At 42.9% G+C, this 13,531-nt stretch overlaps 1 protein-coding gene across 1 annotated transcript; it reads left to right on the forward strand.

Annotated features, from left to right (window-relative positions):
• The first annotated feature begins 5,897 nt into the window (after window positions 1-5,897).
• Window positions 5,898-12,743, forward strand: BMP10 (bone morphogenetic protein 10). The gene is made up of 2 exons (XM_054224882.1): window positions 5,898-6,249; window positions 10,079-12,743. The coding sequence occupies exons 1-2, from the start codon at window positions 5,916-5,918 to the stop codon at window positions 11,020-11,022; spliced, it is 1,278 nt and encodes a 425-aa protein (XP_054080857.1). The 5' UTR covers window positions 5,898-5,915; the 3' UTR covers window positions 11,023-12,743.
• The last annotated feature ends 788 nt before the right edge of the window (window positions 12,744-13,531 follow it).

Below are 13,531 nucleotides of genomic sequence, written 5' to 3' on the forward strand. Positions count from 1 at the left end.
AGCCTTGAATTGAAATCCCTGCATTTACTCGGCTTTTGAAAAGGATTTCAGGTTTGCCCAGTGTGAATTTGAAAAACCTCTCAACAATCTTGTTGATTCAGTCTGAATGTTGGGATTTGATCTACATGCTGTGATAGATGTGTCTTATAACTCCTGACGCTGTGCAGTGGAAAAATATGTGGGTTTTTTTCAGACTGATCTCCATGTTTTTGAGCGCTGGTTAACCTCACCAAAGGCACTCCTGTTCTTCCATTAAAACACACCCTTCTTTATTAATGCTATATTACTTACGAGCAAAAGCAATTGTGTGGCTGAGAGTGACAGCTCTCATACAGAAAAGACTTCCAGGCTTGACATTATTTTTTTCTCTAAGGTTTTAGCACAGAAACAAAGGTTCCCTTGTGCTATAATGCAAATACTTTGCAGGAGCAGGATGGGATAGGATATTTTCTTGTGGTGAAGCAGGACATTGAACTTTGAGTTCTGGAAATTGAGGCATGGTTGCTGGCTCTGCTATCTGTCCTCTGCTACCTTGGGCAAGTCGTTTGACAAATTTTCGTCTATGAAACAGGACTGCTTCCCTTTGCTACCCTGTGTGTCTCTTTACATACAGTCTACATCCTTGGGGGACAGGATTTGTTTCTTATCTATTGCAGATGCAAGCGTCTAAATGTGCCGCTGACAAATAAGCATAAAACTGAAATGAAAATTGTAAAGCTCTTTGAAATCATAGGATACTGGCAGCGTTTTATGCTTGTTAGGTTTCCTCTCTCACCTGCCCTAAATATGGGGGTTTGGAATTGCAGTTTGAAGATCTGTAAGAAACGTCCCCAAAAGCTCGTAGTAGATGAGAGTCCTTCCCTTGTGAAATCTGAAATGAAATGCTCTTACCTCCCCATTCCAGCCACAGTTTTACCTTTATATTCATATATAAGCAGGGCAGGCAAAATTTTAATATCTTCTCCCCCTCCAGTAGATTATTTAATTTAATATTTTTTCATCAAATATTTCTCTTCAAATATTTAAAAAGAAAAAAAAAAAAAGAGGAACTCTTAAGGAACATTTGCTTTTCAGTAATGCTTCTCTATTTAAACCAAGGACGATTCTGTTTTCCTCTACTGAAACCTGAACCTCTTTGGTTTTGCTTGGTGGTGGTTTCTGAGAGACTCTTTCAATAGAATCAATTGAAAACCATCAGAGAAAAAGGAAAGAAAATCAGAAAGAGGGAAACTTTTTTTTCTTGTTTTTTAAAAAAACCCTAATATGGAATAACAATCTAATTTTAAAATCTTAATTAGATTTGTTAAGGTATAGACTACTGAACCAAAATCCACCTGAGTTTACACGTGGAGGAATTCCATGTGACATTATAACTAACTGGCAAACTTTCTTTTTATTCACGGAGGAACTATTGGTGTTCAGAAAGCCCAGGACACGTAAGCAAACATTAATCACTTTCTCCTGGGAAAGGTTCCACATCCCAATCTGCTCTTAGTGTGTTCGTGAGAGCAGATGTTCCCCCGTTTCAAAAATCAGACTAAGGAAGGGTGAGGATGCTTAAAAAACACTTCACATTCTTTTTGTCCACTTCCTCTTCCCCAGAGGAGCATCACACCCTTTCGATCTTGTATACCGTCAACCTTGACACTTCGTAAAGCCTCACTTCACTTTCTAGCCTTTCAGCACAGAGTTTGCTTCACACATTCCTACTGAAACCCTTACTCTTCTGCTGCCTCTTGACAGAAGAAGCCGTGGAGGCATCGGCTTGGAGGAAGCTGTGGGGTGCCTGAGATTAGAGTCTATTTTGGAGCCCCACAATCTTCAGGACTGACCCTTTCGACAAGTGAGCTGTTCTCAGGAGCTGCTGCACAGCCTTGGCTACCGCTAGCTCAACACCACTCACGTTCATGCCCGAGCTGCTTCGCACTGTGAGTAGGAAAGGCCTCTCTTTGCTCTCTGGGCTGATTTTCCCCTCCAGTTCTTACCACAGCGTAAGAATGGAGAGTGGCCAACACATGGCGCCACCTCCATCAGAAGCCAGCTCTGACAGGAATGGTGAAACATTAATTAAACAGCGCTGTGTACACGCTGAATGTTGTTCCCTGACACTGCCAGGTTCAGTGCAGAGGTTTAGGTTTTCATTAGCGACGTTTTCCCATGTGTAACTGCAAATTCACTGGGGAAATGAATACAAACTTCCTAGGAGTGAGGGCCGAGAGACCTTTCTATAACTCTGCCTGCCTGATGCACCATTAGTGGAATGGGGTCATTGTTTATGCTACAGATTTAATAATAATTAAACAGTGACACTTATTAATGTTTCTTCTCCAACTACCTCAGTTGATCTATTTAGCATAGATTTTTTTTTGAGGGCAGTTTTCTTTCTTGGCTCCTTATTGTGCATGTAAATTGCCTTGCATGTGAAAAAAAAGGCCAAACCTCTTCATTTCAGTAACATGAAATAACGACCTTCTGTTAAACATTTTAATTCAGAAAAAAAAATGAAAAATGCATATAAATATCTCAGCCCGCAGCCTACGGAAACAGGAAGCTGCTTTTATATCAGATGTACTCTATGGGTATTCCTCATCTGGCAAATTCCCATCAGAGTCTAAATTGAATAAGCTAGGGAACTCAGCACATATATTTTTTCATGTAACACAGCAGGCTCTGTTGCCCTTCAATGCGCTATTGTTCAAGGAGTTATCAAAACGAGAGCGGAAATGCAAGGACAGTTGGAATATCTGAGCAGTGATTGTGTTCCTAATGAGCCACTGAATCAAGATGACATATTTGGGGGTTAGGAAATTTATGTCAGATCACTGCGTGCACACTACTTTTTACTTTATGTATTTATATCTGCAGGGTGTGAAGTTAGAGATTCGTAGCCATAGGAAATATGTCTGGACTTAGCAGGGCTTAGAGAGGTCACTAGCCCAGCCTCTGCTCAAGGCAGCGCCAGCGCTGCTCGTGTCACTGCTGGAGCGCTTAAAGTAACACTGTTTGGTTTTGTCACCCAGGGAACCAGAGCTGCACAGCAGACTAAGCTTGAATTCATAGAAAAGCGGAGGGAACCTAGAAAAAGTTCTCTGGCTCTAGAATTGTTTGTCCGGATTATCAGGGTAACAGAAGAATTTCACTCAATGTCTGATTAAAGCCCGGTGCAGTTCTCAAAATAGCCAGTGCGTTCATATCGAGAGAGGAGATTCAAGTAAAAACCTCGGAGCCATACAAATGCTAAAGAAATCCTGTTAAATTCAAAACCTTCAGCTCTAAATCTCAGAGAAAACCCCAGACCCTCAGAAAGGAGCCGCGTAATACCGTCGATCCTGGTGCTTACAAGCTCTGCGAGGCATATCTGTGTGCCTCGTGCAGTCAAGCCATTATTCATGTTGTCTGAGAAGGAAAACCGGGTATGCGCAAGGGCTGAGGACAGGGCCACGTGCTGTGAAGTGCTGAGAAGGTTCAGCACCTGCTGCCTTCCAGCAAGAGGTAGCTCTTCAATGTGTTTTTCTCTTTCATCTAAAAATATCTGCATTTTAACAAATCAGAGCATTTCTGAAATTAATATTTAAGCACACACACACAAAAAAAAAGGAAACCACTTTTGCAGGTACTCTCACTCTCATGACAAATCTACTACCTGCACAGCTGGCCGCCCCAAGCCATCCTGAGGGTTTTCCTTTACAGTAGCCGGTGTGCTGCATGAAAGAGTTAAGGCTAAGTCTGTTCTCATGGTTTTTAATATTAATCTCACTTCCTATGGCTTAGTTCAGCATAGTCAGGTGATGAATCACCAACAAAAAGAAGATTGTGCTTTTCTTTGACAGTTAATTAGCAGAAGTGACCGGAACTCAGCTCCAAAATTTCCCTAAGTTTCTGTGTTTAGCTCTGGAAAGCCGCAATATTCAGAGATGAGCCATTGACAAGGCTGTGGATGATTTACAGATAAACTTGCACAGATGTCCACAATGAGATCTAAATGAATCTTCCTAAGCTCAAATATCTACTTCTAATGTAGTGTAGCAATAGCAGGGACCTTGATAATGCATTTAGCTTTCATTGTCAAGTTTCCCACGTTTAGAAGAAGAAAAGTTGAATAAAACGAGGTTAAAAGGCCATGCTGAAGTCTGGCTCCATGGCATCAATACTGCGCATCATTTTCACAAAGATACTGGTATTTATGAAAAAAAGTTGAGGATGAATTTAAAACAGGCATGGCTTGAGTATTGTTCTAATTAAGGCAGCTGGAGTTGTGGCCGTTTGTGACAGAGAGAGATTTGGGCTATTGAAGAAGGAAGGAAGCTGGGGAGATGAGCTAACAAACCAGTGGATGTGCTTACCCCTAATAAAAAAGCAGGGTCCAGAAAACTCAGCAGGTCAGGGGTGGTTTAGTCTTTGGGTAAAGTTCTTAGTCTTTGGGTAAAGTTCTTTGTGCTTGCAAGGAGAAAATGCATCAGTCGTGAGAAGAAATGCCCCTTTATCGAGCTCTGAGCCACTCGGGCAGAGGAGCCGAGCTCTGGCCCTGTGGCCAAAACAAGGGCACTTTGAAAAAGTCTGTGACAAACAAGGAGATTTGAGTGGACAATGAGAACTGGACCAATTTTTGCATGCGCAGTGCTCACATTTTGTTGAAATTTGAACCCTAAAGCAAAAAAGGGCCACTAACTAATTTTAGCACATCTTTTTGCCAATCTCATTTCCATATTCCCCACGCTGTGCCTCTGAGCTATTTGAAGTGACGCAAAGGTGAAGTCAGAGTAGTCTGTTGGCCTTTGTGGGTTTTCAGTAATTTTTAGACAGCCTCTTGGCAGGGCTGTGACTGGAGCAAGAACAACTGTAACCTGACAAATCGCATATATAACATAAAGAAGGATGGAAAGATTTTCTGAACCATTTGCAAATATTCCAGTGCGCGCTCTGTTTCTGAGCGTTTGGATGGTATGCAGCACGGAGTGCTAGCATTCAGCTAGTGTTAATGTTTAGATCAGGAAAGAGTGGTTTATAGTGAAAATAAGCACTGGGAGGACAAAAAAAAAAAAAAAAAGTCCTTTATCACAAACTGTGTGGTGTATGATGCCGGCATAAATAAAAATTGAGGCCCAGCTTTACAAGCCCCGCTCTCGGGCTCACATTTGATCTCTCTTCAAAGCGCTCTTTCCAGCAGAGCCCTTACAAAGTGCAGCTTTATAGTTGCGATGGGAGAAATTCTCCTCGCTCATCATTTGCTCCTCTGCATTCAGGGCCTTGTGGCTCTAGTAGTGTGGTAGTACCTAGAGCTCCTCTCCTGTGCTTTGGGCTCGATGAGCACAGAAGAATGGACCTTTTCCCAAAGAAGTTCCTTTGTAAGAGTAATGTAAAGACTTAGCTCTAAAACAGTTTTGAAAAAGGCAGAGTTGTTACCTTAAAGGGGCTATTCTTTGCCCTTGGTGTGAAATTGATGGGTTTGGATAGAGGCTCTGTAGCATTTACACGTTAGCTTGAAATCTGTGTGGATGAAAGTTGTTCACGCACGGCAAAGGAAGTCGGCTACCAGGAGGCAGAAAGAAAGGGCAGTTCCTCTCTGAGGAGAAACTTGTCCTATCTCCAAGTGTCCTAGCGCAGAATGTTTACAAAACGCTCATTAAGGGAAAGGGGCGAGATAGCAACAAATCTGGTGAACAGCTTACACTACATGAGATAAGAGAGGCAAGGCGACCATAGAAGAGAGCAAGCCATATCCAATTACCGAGACCTGGTTTTGGGGAGGGGGAAGGGGGAGACAGACAGGACGGATCACAAGTTTCAAGACAAGAGCTTCCAAACTTGTCATCTCTCTGTGACACAAGCCGCGTACAACCCAGGGGATAAAACCGCCACTTAGCCCACACGAGAGCTAGAGCTTGTTGAGTGCGGTTGGAGGCTAGAGCGAAGTCATGGATTCTGTAGTCGTCCAGCTGTGGGCTGTCCTCTGTCTCTTAGTTCACCTTGCCACTTGCAGTCCCATCCTGAGCTTGGAGCACTCTTCCTTGGAGGAAGATGTGCCTCTTTTCGATGAGATTCTCTCCGAGCAGGATGGTGTTGATTTCAACACGCTGCTTCAGAATATGAAAAATGAGTTTTTGAAGACGTTGAACCTCTCTGACATTCCCCTGCATGAAGCGGCCAAGGTGGATCCACCAGAGTACATGCTAGAGCTGTACAACAGGTTTGCCACTGATAGGACATCTATGCCATCTGCAAATATTATTAGGAGCTTCAAAAATGAAGGTAAGATATGCGCATCTGTAGGAGAAGTAAATAGAGATGGGTGTCTTTATAGTCAGCGTGAAACGTATTTACCTGGCATGGAGCATGAACCGCACTAGGGGGAAAAAGGGCCTTTCAGTGAGGATGGCGCTGGAAATAGGCGGCTAACGCTGCTTGTACCAGGGTTACCCACATCCCACTTCTTGCGGGGAGATCCCTTGTCCTTTGCTTTTGAGACTGTAAGGTTTTGGGGGGAAGAAAATGTCTCTTTAATGTTTGGACAGCACCAAGTATAACTTGGGTGCATCATTTGCATTATCCCATAATGACACACATCGTTTGTGGTTACCTGATCAATTTTTCAAATGGATACCTCAAGTAATATTTGAAATTAATGCAAGAATTTTTTTTGCACACTGTTCAAAGGTACAATATTTTCCTATTATGAGCTTAACCAAATACGGCTTTCTGTTGATATCCTCTCGCTATTGATCCTCATGGGATTAGTAACACTTTCTTCCTTTGGCATCTGAGCATAAGTCCAGAAAATACATAGCAAAGCAGAATTTTGGATAACCTTTTGGTTCTACTTTGGAGGACTAGAATATTTCCTATTTTAGAAAAAAAAAAAAACCTGAAGAAGCTAATTGTGACCGTAGATAGTTTCCCTATATGTTTCCGCTTCAGCATTTCCTCTCAGATCAACAAGGAGAAGACGTTTCAGTGCTAACATTCAATAGTTTCTCAATACCTATTTGTGCCAATACAGGTTTTATGTTAAAAATGTTTTTCAACTAATCATTTCCAAATACCGATTCCTTCACTTGGCAAATACAAGTGCTTTGATTCGTTTTAACTACTCAGGGGTACATGCAACTATTCAAACTGCCATGGGGCTTCCCTCATCCTTCGTTAGTCTAATTAATGAAGTATAGAAGTTATTATTGCTTTTTTCTGACATTCGCAATTTCAAAGGGACAAACTATAAGAGGCTACGTGCGAGTCATTTCAGTTTTGCCACACAGTGAGATGCAAGGAGAGAATCCGAAAGCTCTGTTTTGCTCTGTCCTCCTGCCAGGCCTGGGCACTCTTTACCAGAGTGTGAAGAGACGCCACATTGGGGTTTAAATCTTCTGTGTGTATTCTTTTCTCTAGTGTGGAGAAATTTATTGAAGGATTGATGGCAAACTAGTTGCACCCCCTGGTGAACAGTCACTCATCTGAACAGCCATGCCTGTCAGTGCTCATCAGCATAAGTGAAGACATATGCAGGAATGCGTGTTGTTCTTTCCTCATCTTGCACCATTCTGAAAAAATAAATGGGATGAAATTTGCCAAGTACAATGTGCTAACGAATAAAATACAGTGTGGCTTAGTGACGTAAATCTGAAGCCATTCCAGTGGCAAAACCGAAATTCTTTCAGGTTTGCAGCATTGCAAATGGTACAGACTGGTCTTTTGTCAGAATACATGTAGCGGTTGGCAGTTCTGTGCCTCTCTGTAGCCAGGGCATTCGATGCCTCTTTCATCACTGCCGAAGTTCTGCACCAGTTGGGGTAAACTTGGCTTAACGTTCTGTCACTTCAGTATTTCTCTCACCTCTTCCAGTCCAAACCAGCAAGACGCAAAGTGAGACTGCTGATGTTAAGACAGCTTCATAAACACGTGCAGTTAGAGAGACCATGCAATTAATGTTTGTTATGTGTCTTGGAAGTCTGTATAACTAAAAACCATCCATTTCATGCTAAAGAGCTCTTTTGATAGAGAAATTAGTTACTTGCAATGAGCAGGACAGCGGAAACAGATGGTAGAATTCATAGAATTTTCTAGGTTGGAAGGGACCTCTAAGATCATCAAGTCCAACCATCAACCTAACACTGCAAACCATGTCCCATATGATGGTCCTCACTCACTGAGAAGTGACACCACGAACCCTACGGCAAAATTTTGGCAGTATCGATCTCCAGCCCTAAATCGGGACATTATCAAGATCATCGCAAGAACAATATCCTCCCTCTTCCAAGAATTATACCACGTAACTTTTGTTCACCTGCCTACTGAAACTTGGCAGTAATGGTAGTTTCATTATTATCCATTAAATCCTTTATTAAATTTGTTATAAGAGCATTATAGAAATATAATGTGCTGCATGGCTGGAATTAGCTCTCTGTTTTAACCCATGGGCTGTAACATCTCCATTATAAATGGGGCTGTAATCAGTTCTTAAAACTTGAATAAAGGTCGTAAAAGAAATTCTTCTCTTCCTATGGACTCTAGATCTCCCCTCCTGACGCAGCTAGGGTTGTACTGGTAACCTGTGGGCTTTCTAGCTAAAGCATGAGGTCACATCCTGACTTGGAAACGAATACTTCTCATGGCCTGCTAGTGCTCACCCGGCTTCTTACCTACGGTGTGGCCTTCCCCTGCCTCCTGGTGAATTACTTGTGCTCATCTCCCTTACGGTCAGGTGGCGTTTCTCCGTCCCGTCATTACATGTAATCACTGCAGACTTGCTTTAGCATATCAAGGCCTAGGAAATCCCAGAGATGACTTCCAGCATGGCGATTATAGCTAAGCTTGAGTAGCATTGTCTTTCAGCTCACAGCCTGCTCCTACCCTGGCATTGTGCAGAGCAAAAAGCTCCCACCTTTATCAATTGACAGGTAGGGAAATGCAAGCAGAATCACCCTTCTTTTTTTATTATTTATGAACAGATGAAAGTGCAAAATGGAAAAACAAAAGAAAAGGGCAGGTGCCTCAAAACTGAAATTAAGTAGGACAAGTCATGTGCTTAAGTTAACTTGCGCTGATGGAGCATGGCCAATACTTGCAAGTTTATCAGCGTCATTTTTCTACAAACACATCAAAATTGGAGAAGTCAGAGATGAAGATAGTAATAGGTCGCAAGTAGTTTGCCTTTGCAGAAATGTTACCCATAGTCCCTACGTCCTAATCTGTCTTCTGAGTCCCAAGTAGACGGCACAGTAATTCAGCAACAAATACACAATCATTAGCTAAGATTCCTGCATTGTGTGAAGAAATGCGTATTGCCTGTGTATAAACAAACATCGCAGATAGGACAGCCAGCCTGACGGACAAGCAGATATTATGTACTTATATGTCTTATTAACTAAAGCTGCCAAAAGTGCCTGGCTCAGTACAGCTGTTTGACTACTCACTGGAAGCCCGTTGAGTCTGTGGCAGGATTTCTGTTGACTGATGGTTCACGCTAGATGTTCACTGCCTGCTCTTCCTAACCAGGAACCTTTACATCTTCTGAAGCCACTTTTCCTCCCTTAGCGCGTGGCCCTTTCAGTTTCTGAGGGATGTTTCGGCAGAAGCGGATCCTTGCTAGCACAGAAATGCTCAGCAGATGCAGATACAGCCTGGTGGTCTTGCATATGCAGCTTCTAAGTCGTCTGTCCCATGTTCACTCTGGTGCCATATCCTTCTTTCCCTTCCTCTCCTGCACTGATGAATGTCTTCCGTCATTGCTTAAATAGTTGCTGTGCAGCAACCTAGAGCTGATTTCGTTTCAGTATTAGGCAACACATTTTTAATATGTCATCCTTCCAGGTGACAAGGAAGTCCCTGGAAGGCATGGGGATAGAAGCAGAATCTATGAAACCAGGTTTATGGTCTTTATCGTGTCTGGGATCTCGCTCTCCTTAGACATCTAAAATAAAGTCAGCATTTTTTAAAAGTACAATTTTGGGAAATGATGAAAAAAACAGTCTACTAGAACTGTTCAACTGAAACCAAGCAATGCAAAACATGTCAGATGAACTTTGGTGCATGTGTTGCTGGATGTATTGACCCTTCTAAAATATTTGATCTTTGTCATTTCCAGACTTGGCTTCCCACCCTATTGGTGTTACAGGAATTCGGAAATACCCTCTTCTATTCAATGTATCCATCCCTCACCATGAAGAAATCACCATGGCAGAGCTGAGGCTCTACACCTTGGTGGAGCAGGACCAAATGCTCTACGATGGGCTTGACCGGAAGGTCACCATTTTTGAAGTGCTGGAAAATGACCATATGGGAGTAGGAGAAGAGAGAAAGACAGTGGCACTGGCATCCAGGCACATCTATGGCACGAGCAGTGAGTGGGAGAGCTTTGAGGTCACTGAAGCCATCAGGCGTTGGCGAAGGGCTGGGCTGACCACACACCGGCTGGAAGTTCATATAGAGAGCAGGGAAGCAGAGGAGCAGAACGGAGAGGGGAAACTCGATATCGACATCAACTCTGAGGCTAAGCACGTGCCCCTGTTGATTGTGTTCTCTGATGACCAAAGCAATGACAAAAAAGAGGAGAAGCAAGAGCTGAACGAAATGATAGACCATGAGCAGCTTCTGGACTTGGAGAACCTGGAGGTTGGCAATTTCCATGGCCAGCCTGGTGAGGAGGCACTGCTCCAGATGCGTTCCAACATAATTTATGACTCTACTGCCCGAATCCGGAGGAACGCAAAAGGCAACTACTGCAAAAAGACTCCTCTCTACATAGATTTCAAGGAGATTGGCTGGGATTCCTGGATCATCGCCCCAGCGGGATACGAAGCTTACGAGTGCCACGGAGTGTGCGCCTACCCTTTAACAGAGCATGTCACACCAACGAAACATGCCATTGTCCAGACTTTGGTTCACCTGAAGAATCCCCAGAAAGCCTCCAAGGCTTGCTGTGTGCCCACCAAACTCGATCCCATCTCTATTCTCTACTTAGATGCAGGGGTGGTCACCTACAAGTTCAAATACGAAGGCATGGTGGTATCAGAGTGTGGCTGCAGATAGTAGCAGGGAATGCATGCACAGGGGAGTGCACAGGGGAAGTATTTAATGATTCAATCTGTAAATTTGTACATTTCAGATTTCCTATTTAATAAGGTTATTTAATGAGGCATGTACAGATAATTGTATGTTTCCTGTTATGGGGAATGGGCAAGTCATACGACTGTAGGGAATGTATATTTTGTTCCATTGCTTGCTTCTTGCCGTTCTTCGCTGTCCAAATTATGACCGAGTCTCTCTTCCTATCAGGGCATAGAGCAGATCACTGGATTATTTGGGAGGGCTCTTCATGCCAAGGGGTCACATTCAAATTCACAGAAATAAAGGCATATTTTTGTACGTTATAAATGTTGATTGGCATCTATAGGGATTTCCAGACCTACTAAAGATAAATGAACTATGGGCAACGCACACCTAGATTGCTTAGTTCTGTGTAAAATCTTTATAAAGGTCCTTTACATGCTCAGATTAATTTTTTTAAACATATCTCTGTAGATCTTAAGTCCTGATAATTCTCAGGCTCCTAAATCACTAAGACACAACAAGGTGTTAGACTTTTTTCTTTTTATCTTAGTCCTTTCTTTCATCGTTCCCTGTTTCAGTTAAAGGTAACTGCCAGGGATGGTTTGGCGCCTGGAGCGGAAGGGAACCATTCTCTTTCCCATCTTTCTTAGTAAAGCGATGGGCCCAGGAGCAATGCCAGGCTTGTGCAGCGCTCTGACGTGCGATGGCAAGAAATTCCCCCTGTGCATGTTTATTGCAAAAGCACCCCGTGTAAAGCAGCGCTGGCTTGTTGCAGTGGCCGTATGTTGTCTCTCAAGGGCCAGAGCTTAAGGTGGCAAAAATAAGCGCAGTAAATTTCCTGAATCCTTGAAATTGTACCACTTTATACCTGCTAAGAAACTAGTCCCCCTACCCAGACCAGTAAGTTACATACAATACAGCTATGTAATCCAGCTCAAATGGCCAAGTGTAGTATTGCATTTAGTCTGCGTAGAGCTAGACAGAAAAGGAAACCCCTTCGTGCCAGCTAGATAGAGAGGATCTTTCCTTTATGTATGTGCTGAAGCTGTCGATTCATAAAGATATTGCCCCCCCACACACTTAAAACTATATATGATGGAGTCACATGCCATGTTTCCGCCACTCTTCTGCAACAAATCGTGATGATAAGGAGGTGTCGGAGCTGAGAAACAATAGACCCGTCACTTTATTTATACTAAGCTGCAAATTTGTTAGATTCTTGGGAAAGTGTAAGTGACGTTGACTCTTTTAGCCTGTACCAGAGCCCACTGTACTGTCCCTGCATCTGTTTTACACTTTTAAGGGAAAGTTATCTTCCCTGGAAGTGATAAGAGTTTTTGAAAGAATCACTCTAACACTTCATGGGAAAGAACACAAAAGACTTTATCATGCACCAACTAAAACGAGTTTCACCTGTTTTCACACATACTCTTCTGTGCTTCCCATAATTTATTGACCTATTTATTGACTGCCTGCCTTTGTAATATAATGTAGAATACAGAATGTTTTATTTTTGTGCTTGTGTGTAATCCCACTCGGATAAAACCTTGTACCGATCCTATTTTACATAGAATCTCTCTGTTGAGTTGCGCTGCACAGAGGCTGGGGTAGCTGATATTTTTTCTCCCCTAGATAGTCGTAAATACTGTATACCACACTTCTCTCCCTTGCTTACAGAACTGTTCACTCGCTGCGGTGATTTAAATAGCATTCTGGAGCACGTATGGTCTTGTCCAATGTGTAACTACTCTTGCAGGGGTATCATTGCTTTAAGTGGTCAGCTGTGTAGTTTATTGTAGAGTTATGCAGCCTCCACGCGTGCTGCGTGTTTCCAGATAGGGGGCTGCGCCATGGGCTATATTGCTTTATGCCTGCTACAGATCTCACCCTGCGAGTGCCCGACACCGCGCACAGAGCTACGCTGCAATCTCAGACTGTGGTTAATGGCATGCTAAAAGAATTCGTAAGAGGTGTGATATTTTGCTCTGCTGACATGAACTGCAGCAGCCAACGGTTGAAGTGTGACTGCACGGATCCTTTCAAAACTATCCACAATTCTTATGAAGCCATTTGCCAGGACAAACCATTCACCTTGTTAGGAGTGATAATCCAGCATTAGGGAGATAATCCGACATTTGCTTTTATCATCTCTTTTCTGCGACTGTTCCCGTGGCAGTGATCTGCCCAGCGTGCTTTTTGCACCGCTGGCCTTTACTGAACAGTACCGACATTTCTGAAGAGCACGCAGGGCATCCTGTGCCTCAAAAATATTAAGAAGCCCACTGTAATCACCCATAATCGCTATAAATTTTCAAGTGACCATGTAGTGGCTGCCTTCACACTCTCTTATTGCCAGAGATTTGTTGTAATAGAGCAGATAGCACACAGTGTGTTACAGTACAATGCAAAGGCGAGTAGGCGTGTAATTTTATCAGTAAGTAAACCTGCACGTGTGTATTTTTACAAGATCAGTGAAAATTTCAACGAT

Source organism: Rissa tridactyla, chromosome 20 (assembly GCF_028500815.1).
Source record: "Rissa tridactyla isolate bRisTri1 chromosome 20, bRisTri1.patW.cur.20221130, whole genome shotgun sequence".
NCBI classification, from domain to species: domain Eukaryota; kingdom Metazoa; phylum Chordata; class Aves; order Charadriiformes; family Laridae; genus Rissa; species Rissa tridactyla.